At 32.7% G+C, this 10,636-nt stretch overlaps 1 protein-coding gene across 1 annotated transcript in view; it reads right to left on the bottom strand.

Moving 5' to 3' along the window:
• LOC106473184 overlaps positions 1–9,081 on the bottom strand; it is a 15,814-nt gene extending 6,733 nt beyond the window's left edge. Inside the window, exons 1-4 of the mRNA XM_013933863.2 lie at positions 9,054–9,081; positions 6,786–6,926; positions 4,523–4,666; positions 573–684 (exon numbers count right to left, since the gene is read on the bottom strand). Of these exons, the coding sequence (XP_013789317.1) occupies positions 573–619 (47 nt within the window). The 5' untranslated portion in view covers positions 620–684; positions 4,523–4,666; positions 6,786–6,926; positions 9,054–9,081. The remainder of the gene's footprint in view (positions 1–572; positions 685–4,522; positions 4,667–6,785; positions 6,927–9,053) is intronic.
• Between the last annotated feature and the right edge of the window lie 1,555 nt (positions 9,082–10,636).

Here is a 10,636-nt window from a genome sequence, read left to right as displayed (position 1 = left end):
GCTTTTTTTCATCACCTGCATGCAGCCGTATCAAGAATCATTATTTATGCTAATTGCTTAAGCTAATATCACGTGACGCTAAAACTATTTAATTAGAATAATTTAATAAAATTCTACAAATTTCTGCTGAAAAGTTGGTAATGAATAATCAATAATAACCGTTCACCTGTATGATTCTTATGAAAACTTGAGCTAGAAACTGATAATCTAGCTTGCTTGGCCTAACCAATGCTTATGTATCTGCACGTACTTTTACCCTATAGTTTAGTTGCTCTATATAAGCCGTTTTAATCCTAATGTAAAAAAAAACAACTAAAAACGGTTCGCTTTTGCTCTTACGTGAAGCTGTAGTAAATATGTTAGACCGATAGCTCACGTGCCTTTTTGCGTAGGCGTGCGCAAATATTTGGTCAAAATTGAGTGTTTTTTTGTTGAATAACTTTACACATGTGTTTTACACTTAGACCAAAGTTGACATTTAATTAATTGTAGGTTGTAAATATTTGTCAGTGTACCAAGTGTAAAAAAAAAAAATCATGAAAGTCATCTTTAAGACTAATTTCTAACCTTACCTGCTGAATAGTTTAAGAAGAAGACAGAATAGAACGGTTCCTGTCATTACACCAAAAACAACTATTATAGCAGTGGTAATGTTGGAATTTTCCAGGATTCCATTTCCTCCACCTGAAAGGAAAATACTTATTTGACACATGTTACATTTCTACACAGTTATATATTTGTAACTTTAATTTACGGTGAAAACTGCAATAATATTTTCAAAAATAACGAGATATTTCTTATAGTTGTCGTACAACATATATCCTCACCACAATCAATAAAACAATTGACTTGACGTATCGAGATCGTAAAATTAATTGAGACGCGAAGGGTTTGTTTTTCAAAAGCAGAACTTCACAACTGTTATTCAGCGTTGTGCGTCACTGCTAGGATCAAACTCTGAATTTTAGCGTTATAATCCCTCTAATGGGCCATTCATACGTTTGAGTACTTGTACTTTATTTAAAAAGGCTAATTAGAAGTCTTTGAATTGAAAAATGTTCGTCAGTTTTCTTCTTGTTGTTCGTGGTTCGCGTCCCGTTACTGCTCAAAATAAAAACAGCGCTCCGCACTTTGAGGTCGTGGATACGTTATAAGAGTGACCGTCAAATACCACTATTCAGTTAGATAAGCCCACGAGTTGACGATAGAAGATTAACTGGCTGTCTATCCTCTAGTCTATCACTTTAAAATTAGCGACAGTTAGCCTTACAGTAGCTTTGTGTGCCACCAGGCATGGCCAGGTGGTTAGGGCGCTTCACCCGCAAATTGAGAGTTGCGGGTTCGAATCCCCGTCACACCAAGCAGGCTCGTCCTTTCAGCTGTGGGCGTTATAATGTGATGATCAATCCCAGTATTCGTTGATAAAAGAGTAGCTCAAGAGTTGGCGGTGGGTAGTAACGACTAGCTGCCTTCCCTCTAGTCTTTCACTGCTAAATTAGGGACGGCTAGCGCAGACAGCCCTCGTGTAGCTTTGCGCGAGATTCAAAAAACAAATAAACAAAAACAAACTTTTATTATTATTTTCTTTTGTATCTTTATAGGTTAGTGATGTCGGCGTGGTTTGAATTACGTCTGTATTTCATCCAATAAATGTACTAACATGAATCTGACAATCACCCACATCATTAACACACTAATACACAAATTAAAAACGTTGGTCGAGTTTCTCCTTTTGACATTTAATCAGAAAGTAATGAGCTATGAAAATATAGGAAATCACCACTGATGTCATTTAGTGGCTCCCTCGTGAATTTTTATGTCTACTTGGGCATCTGAAACTCTCCAACCAAGCCAACTTTTGAGATAAAATGTTCCTAGATTTTTTACATAGAAGTTTCTAGCCATTACTTCTTTGCGAAAGTTTTATGATGTTAACACGACGTGTTAGTAGCTTTAATGCCTATTCAGGCCTTATGTTGTCTCTTTTTGTGTGATATATTGGAATAAAAACAGAATAAATTCAGATCGACTGATTTTTACATCATGATGCAAGATCACGCTCATAGTGTTCGATATGGTATTTAATACTTATATAAACTCAGTTATAAATCCCAGGGGATTAGCAACAAAACATAATAATGAACAGAGAAATAAAGGACGACAATAAAATAATCAAAAACTATTTCTAGACGTATGAAACACAATATTTTGAAAAGCATAATAATATTACCGTGAAAATAACTACCAGTTACCTGTTTAAGAGCAGTTTTTAACGTAACCTGAGGTATACCTAATAACAATAAAAAAAGGTTGTTGTTGAATTTCGCGTTGAATGTCGTTGAATTTGTTTTCATAATTATAATAGTCCTTCAGCGCTAGCTGTGTGCTGGACATCGGTCACTCAAGGATAACAGAGCCAGGTGGTTAGCCTTCTAAAATATGTTATTAGTCAAGGATCTCATACTCAATGTACCCGTACTACGAACAGCATTAAACGTCATTTTCGTTTGGCGTTGGCTTCAAGTAGTAAAAAGTTAAATATATGTGTTCACATAAATGTATTTTAATAAAATTTTCATCAAGCAATTATCTTAAATGAAATATAGTGAAATATTTTTGCTGAGAGAGCCCACATGGAGTCCATGAACTCGTAATTTCTAAATACTTTTTGATGCTTAGTTTACCTTATTTACTTGTATCCATGTCTATCACTCAGATAGCATACACTTAGTATTTATCTATCAACCCCCCAAAAGAGGTTTCATGAAAGCTCTTCAAGAGCTCATATTTTAAAATTGTTCATTATTTACCTTCAAGTTTGTGTTGAGAAAGTTGAAAGGCACGACTAATATTTGAAACCCCTTAGAGAAATCAAAATTCAATTATTAAAACACTTTTGATGGGAATAACGTTTGCTAAAATATGGTCAATTCATTCGAATGAATTTATATAAATATGATACTACTTTGCAGGGTGTGGATGGATATTCACCAAAATTGGTATGGAGGTTTATTAGGTCCATGTGAGGGTACATGCAAATTTTCAGTTTTGCATTTTGCGTTTTTTATGGGCATTTTCGCGTTTTTACCACTGTTTCGCCTGTTGTTGATGGATCTTCACCAAATTTGGTATGGACATTCATTTGGGGACAGGTACTCCAGCTAGTACAAGAGTAAGAAAAAGTATAAGATTTTTGAACATACGGTTCTCCATATCACAAGTCATTGAAGAGAACAGGCTATACAATATTTGCTTTAAAGACAATTATGATTCGCTGAGCAGAGAAAAGAATGGATTTTTTTTATAAAGACAAACTTATAAACCATGAGTCATTGAAGAGAGTAGAATACGGAATTTATTGTAGTTTTATAAACCATAAGCCATTGAACAGGAAAACTAATATCAAAATATTTTGTGTGTGTTTATATATGTGTAATAAAATGGAATTTAATCAAGTGGAATTATACCAATAATTATATAAATTAAAACACAGATATGATTATTTAATACAACTATTATGCAGGTTAATATGTGCTCCATAACCAGGCCATGAAAACGCGAATTATGAACAATCTCCCGGTTACATGGATGCCCTCTGGTGTGCGTTATAAAACTTCTCTAATATCACAGAATCGTCAGATACAAAAGATCTCTTATTACCTATGTCTATTGAAGGTATCGAACTCTATAAGCATGATCCTATAAAGATAGAGAAACCTGCAATAACTATTATTGTTAGCCTGAAGCTATAAATTTTTTGTGTTTTGTATTTGTGTTTATGACAAAGCTACTAAGACTTTCTGTTGCCATCCTAATCTTTAACTACATAACAGATGAAAGACATTCAGACAGCAGCTTCTTATACTAAGGGATTGACTGTTATTTTATAACCCACCCTCAGCTTAAAGTGCGGGTGATAATTTGTGATATTGCACAGATTACAGCCCGGATCGCCAGTTCTGAAATCCAGAGCTCTACCACAGAATTAACAAGCGCCCGTAGTTATAAATAAAGAAAACTACCAATAAATACATTATTAGAGACAGTTAGGGTTATTTATTTAAAACCTAAACATTCTCTGACTACTGACCACTTTTTATAAAAAGAAAACCAAGGGTGTGGAATGTTCTTCTCCTATTACAACGAACTCGAAATTCAACAAAAAGTATTACAGTTCGGTAATGTAATTACAAAGATAGGAAAATTTACGTTGCATATTTACTATTAACATTTACTCAGATGTTTTATAATGGAGTTTTAGTTACAACAAGTTTTTAGAGAGCTAGACAGAAAACAGATAATGTTATAAACACTGGTAGGATGTTTTAGATTAAATATCTACATTACCTATTACTTTAAATATAAAATAATATGTATATCACCTTGTACCTAATCCTTCCTATTCCAAATGCATACAAAGAAAACATAGCAGTAAATATTATTATGACCTTGTTGCTACATAGACGTCACGTAACATTATTATAGACGTTTACTTGAAGAGATCAAACGGGTGAATACTTACTATGAATACAAAGCTCTTCTCCAGCTACAACATGATTTCTAAATCCGTACTCACAACGACATACTCCTTCCTCATTACATACGGTATTCTCGTCGTAAAAAGTACACGACTCTTTAAATTTACAGTTTTCCAGTAACCTGGCCGCTGTGCAAGAATAAGTAGAAATATCTTATCTTTTCCATTTGTTTTTTATATCGAAAATAACATTTATGTTCATATCATAATTTTCATTTTAACTAAGTCGATTAATAAAAAAAGATTAAAATTATGCTCAAAATTGATGTTCCAGCTTTAGATATCTTGTTAAAATGCTTCTAATATGGTGGCTAAAAAAGTAAAAACAAGATAATAACAATCCTTCCTTCTCCACTGAAGGTGTTTCAACTTAGTCTCTAAAAGTAAAAACAAGATAATAACAATCCTTCCTTCTCCACTGAAGGTGTTTCAGTTTAGTCTCTAAAGGGAAAAACATGATAATAACAATCCTTCCTTCTCCACTGAAGGTGTATCAACTTAGTCTCTAAAAGGAAAAACAAGATAATAACAATCATTCCTTCTCCACTAAAGGTGTTTCAATTTAGTCTCTAAAGGGAAAAACAAAATAATAACAATCCTTCCTTCTCCACTGAAGGTGTATCAACTTAGTCTCTAAAAGGAAAAAAACATGATAATAACAATCCTTCCTTCTCCACTGAAGGTGTATCAACTTAGTCTCTAAAAGGAAAAACAAGATAATAACAATCATTCCTTCTCCACTAAAGGTGTTTCAATTTAGTCTCTAAAGGGAAAAAAATTGGGGGCGAAAGTTTGATATTTTTCTTTTCTTAACGTGAAATATAGTTGTTGTCTTTATTCGTGTTTCCATTAAAGTCATTTTTAATTGTTTTAAATGTACTCCAGCACAAAACTACAGTAGATAAAGCCAGGACCTACAATAAAAGGTGTGGCTGCTTGTTACATTACACAGGGTTCTTGAAATCTTACAATTTATAAATACTGCTTACTTATGAGAATTGACAGGCAAGAACTGTAAGACAGTATTATATGGTATCATACGTTACGTTCTATAAAAGTCTTCAGCACTTGATAATATTAATATTGAAAAATAACAAACAGACGTGAGACAAATATATCTCGAACATCATACTTTATGAAGCCTTGTCTAATTCCTTAGATTATTTAAATCTTCAGCACTTGATAATATTAATATTGAAAAATAACAAACAGACGTGAGACAAATATATCTCGAACATCATACTTTATGAAGCCTTGTCTAACTCTTTAGAGTATTTAAATCTTCAGCACTTGATAATATTAATATTGAAAAATAACAAACAGACGTGAGACAAATATATCTCGAACATCATACTTTATGAAGCCCTGTCTAATTCCTTAGATTTGCTATTGTCCAGGGTTACTAATGAGGGGTGGAATTCCCCTAAACCGGTATAACACAGTGATATGTGGTAAATCAAATGATAGGCGTGGCTTCACATTGATGTTTTTAGTATTTTAAAACTTAATCAAAACCTAGAGCATGTTTTTCGCTTAAAATATTTTTTTTATCTTAACTGGAAAACTTACCCATAAATAAGTGACAAGACACCTTTAAAAGCTAAAAATATGCTTTATAAAAAGATAAGTAGTTTTGATGCTGATAATCTACGTTAGATGAATAAAAACTAAAATAGCCATGCTAGTATATGTACATATCTATATCTGTACAATTCTTGACTCTTGACACTACACGTATATAAATAAAATGAAAAAAATTGTCTTTCCAAAAAATACTGAAGTTTTATTACTGATGACAAGTCGTCACATATTGTATTTAAATTGTATACTAATTTCCTAAATTTGTTAAATATAGTACAAAAAACATTTTTATTGTACGTGCATTCAAATATAAATTATTAATAACCCGATTTCTTGTCCAAATATAGTTTAAAATATTGACTTCTTGCTTGATTTTAGTTTAACATCCTGTTGCCCGCGTATAGTTTGTTAGCAGCATGACCTCTTGTCCAAATACATTTACCACCCTAATCTATAGCCAACACATAAATTTTACCACCCTTATCTTTTGTTTAAAATATTTTATAGCAGATTCTCTAAGAAAGAAATGATGATTAGCTCTTAATCCATATTTCTATCAAGCACTTATTTGCTCTTTGTGCGTATTTTTAACATAAAAGCTACCTTTACTTAAGCTATCTAGATATTTAAAACAGTGTTTAATTATTTATTACAAAGCACAACTTACCTTTAACACACACATGATTATTGATGTTTACTGGATACTCCCGTTTGCACTCACAGCGGTTACTTGTTGTGTTGCAGTAAATGGGGTGTAAGATTTCAATACAAATACTTTTGCAAGGTTCACCAATGTGAAATGCAATTCCTAAGATGAAGTAAACCTCAATATAAGACAAGGTCACGTGCATGTAAATGGTAAAAGAGTTAATATAAGAATTCATCTGGCGACCAAGAGCCTATCTCTATGCTAATTCTTCTTTTCAAAATACGAAAACAACATGCGTTGGAATTCATTTGAAAGTTTTCGTCTCATAGAATATCTAGAAGTAATTCGGAGAGGGTGTATGATAAGAAAACATTTAACTTAGCCATCAAGTGATTACATTTTATCTTTATTTTAATGAAGTGATACTTGTCTATAGAAGTAAATAACCACCTTTGTACGAGAGAGTTTGATAGATAAATAAAATAGACTGATTTCATTTAATATTTCAGGATGAAGATTTCACATAATTTGCGAAACTAACAAAATATGGATATCATGTTTGGTAGCCTACACAATCATTTAAGACTAATTACTAGATGTACTTCCACAGGGTTCTTGAAAATGTTGTATTGCAAGAGTAAATAAAACCAAAATTAAGAGTAACAAATATTTTTATTTCTTGCTTTTCAGGTGTATATGTTATTCTGTATCGTAGCCTACAGAGTGCATAATTATTCTCGTTACCCATGGCATGCGCACGTTTTACTGACGTCACGACAGTAGAAATTGCAACGTTAAGTGTCCTTTATGTGACGTCATTTCAGTGTCTACTGACTGACTGACAGACAACAGACTAATGTCTAGCTTTAATAGCTACTAAGTAGTTATATCTTACGTCCCGGCTGCTAATATGTTGCCTTCTTTAAGGTATTCCTTAGTAGGACTGTGCTTTTGGATATAATAGCTGAGATACGATCCTTAGTCTTGATAGAAGAGCTGGTATGCTACAATTCGTCCAGGGTCTTTCCTACAGACGTTTCCATATTAGCAGGCGAAACGTAAGGTATGAACTAGATACTATTTAGTATGTAGTCATGAGAAAAGTAGTTGATTAATAATTACACTCAGCTTATCGTACACGCTGCTAACCATGACAACTATTGATGAACGACTGCCACAACAAATGTACTAAACACATTCATTTATTCCCATTTAAAGAAGAATGCAAACAATAAAGTAAGAGCGCAAGTTTTCAAAGGAGAAACAAATAATTGAATGAAAACTATTGAGTTCAATGTTCCACGTATTTCCTGTTAGTTTTATCAACCATTAACCTCTACTTATTAAATTGGAAAAGAAATGCTGACACATGTTCAATGAAGACGACAAACAACTTCAGATACATGTTTATGTATATTCTATTCAACGTTTCGGTTTATTCCTTTATCAACGGTCTATTAACATCACAGATTACAAAACGGATTTATAATGATAGTAACCGAAAAGTTGTATTTTTACATTATTTTCGGTTATTATCATTTTAAATCTGTTTTAACCTGTGGTGTTTATAGACCCTTGATAAGGGCGTAAACCGAAACGTTGAATAGAATATATAAACATTGATCTGAACTTGTTTGCCGTATTCATTGAAAACTGTTTCCATCCTTCAGTCAGCACTCAAAGTTTATAAAAACAATATAAAAATGCTGATACATTTTAAGTGTTTCGACGTTTTATACAAAAAAGCTCGATTTCAGAATGGGATGACTTTATGAATGTGGACAATTATTTTCGCGTATGGGGCAGAAGAGGGTATTTTCAACCAGAACGTCATACTATGCGGTACATTGGCTAGGTAGCCAGGTCAAAGGCCCTAATGTTTAAATATAGGCTATCATAATTCAAAACTTCTCATCAGTAGTAGGGCAACTAATCTGTGGTGTTCGCCATCTACAAGACTATTTATAACTGAATAATGAGATTCACATAGCTGAAAGTGCTGAATGTATTCAGCGAAATATCATGGGCTTAAACCTTGGGCCTCCAAATCCACTAGATCCAGCCCGACAGAAGTCAATCATTTAAAAATATGGTCTAAGCCAATAGCTGGAAAATGCATAGTTGTCATTTTATTTAATTGAATTAAAAATTAATACACAATACTTTAAAAAAACCTTTAGATGTTTTTTATTACTTTTTAATAGTCTATTTTATTATATAAATAACTGAGTAATGAAACATACATACAGAAGTTATAATAAAATGAGTTATTAGAATCATACTCACCTCGTCCGTAGGCACTCTCAAATCTTTCTATCTCTAAAGTGAAGGAAGGGAGTTGTCCGTAACAGTACACCGAAAATAGAAGATAAAAAACATGAGATTCAAAGAGAAGTCCGGTAAGTACTTATCAAACTAAAATGACGACAACAACGAACTACAAAAGTACAATACGAAGCCAATAATTTACAGTAATAGCCTTACGTGCAACAACTATTTATGCATGAAAACAAGTGTACAGTTTTGATAATGTTTCATCTAAGCTTACGGTTTCGTCTATTACAAATATTTACAGTAATAGCCTTACGTGCAACAACTATTTATGCATGAAAACAACAAGTGTACAGTTTTGATAACGTTTCATCTAAGCTTACGGTTTAGTTTATTACAAATACACGTTTTTTGCAAAATATTTGTAAAACGTTTATTGTTATGGTGTTGCTTTATGTGAATGGCTTTGAAAGGAAATTTTGCATTCAATCATATGTAGCATTTTAATAAATCACAAGAAATAAGTAATAGGTGAAGGTTAAAATATCTGAAAGACTGTACTACTTTTATTTAAAGAAATGAGAGAATCGGTTACATATTTAAACTAATATTTTTGTAGCCTAAAAATATGAATATGTTTTACATTAGATAATCTATTTAAATAAATGCACGTAAGTTGCAGTTCATAGTTTGAAATGGATAAGGATGTAAAGTTTATACCAGTGTGGGCATATCTTATTCACTGCTTTACAGAGTTACGCGTGAATATTTTATTCACTGCTTTCCAGAGTTATGTGTGAATATTTTATTCACTGCTTTACAGAGTTTTGTGTGAATATTTTATTCACTGCTTTACAGAGTTCTGTGTGAATATTTTATGCAGTCATGTTCAACTTCAGGCCCCCTCAGTGGCACAGCGGTATGTCTGCGGACTTACAAAGCTAGAAACCGGGTTTTGATACCCGTAGTGGGCAGAGTACAGATAGCCCATTATGTAGCTTTGTGCTTAACTTCAAACAAATTCAACTTTATTTCGTTTTTGTTTTTACGTGAACGGAACTCACAAAACTCTATTCATTATATACTAAACGTTACTGGCCTCGGAAACTTGATTTTCGTTGAAATATTTCTAAGTAAAATAGTAGGTCTACTGCGAGAGTTTGAAGTGTTCTTTAGACTTTGTAAAGAAGTCTCAATTCTTTGAGGTCTAGATAACTCACTGGAATCAACTTAATTGTTAGTTTACGATATATGTTGCTATTAAATAAAACTATCTGGCTATATTGTTAAAAACAAGACTAATTTAGTTGGAACAACTGAATTGATTCAGGATACTATAGAAAATTCATTGCATACGAGTATATGTTTTCTTATAGCAAAGCCACATCGGGATATCTTCTGTGTCCACAGAGGGGAATCGAACCCCTGATTTTTTAGCGTTGTAAACCCGAAGACATAACTTTGTCCCACCGGTGGACCATTGCATACGAAACGACATCAGGAAAACCTTATTTGAATCAACCTTCACATTAAACAGTTGAAAACCGGTAGTAAATCAACAGTTACATTTAATTAATGATAGTAACTTAACATTACAC

The sequence above is a fragment of the Limulus polyphemus genome, unplaced genomic scaffold (assembly GCF_000517525.1).
Source record: "Limulus polyphemus unplaced genomic scaffold, Limulus_polyphemus-2.1.2 Scaffold5954, whole genome shotgun sequence".
Lineage (NCBI taxonomy): Eukaryota > Metazoa > Arthropoda > Merostomata > Xiphosura > Limulidae > Limulus > Limulus polyphemus.
Note: the sequence above shows the minus strand (reverse complement) of the source record. Positions and strands in the feature narration are given on the sequence as shown.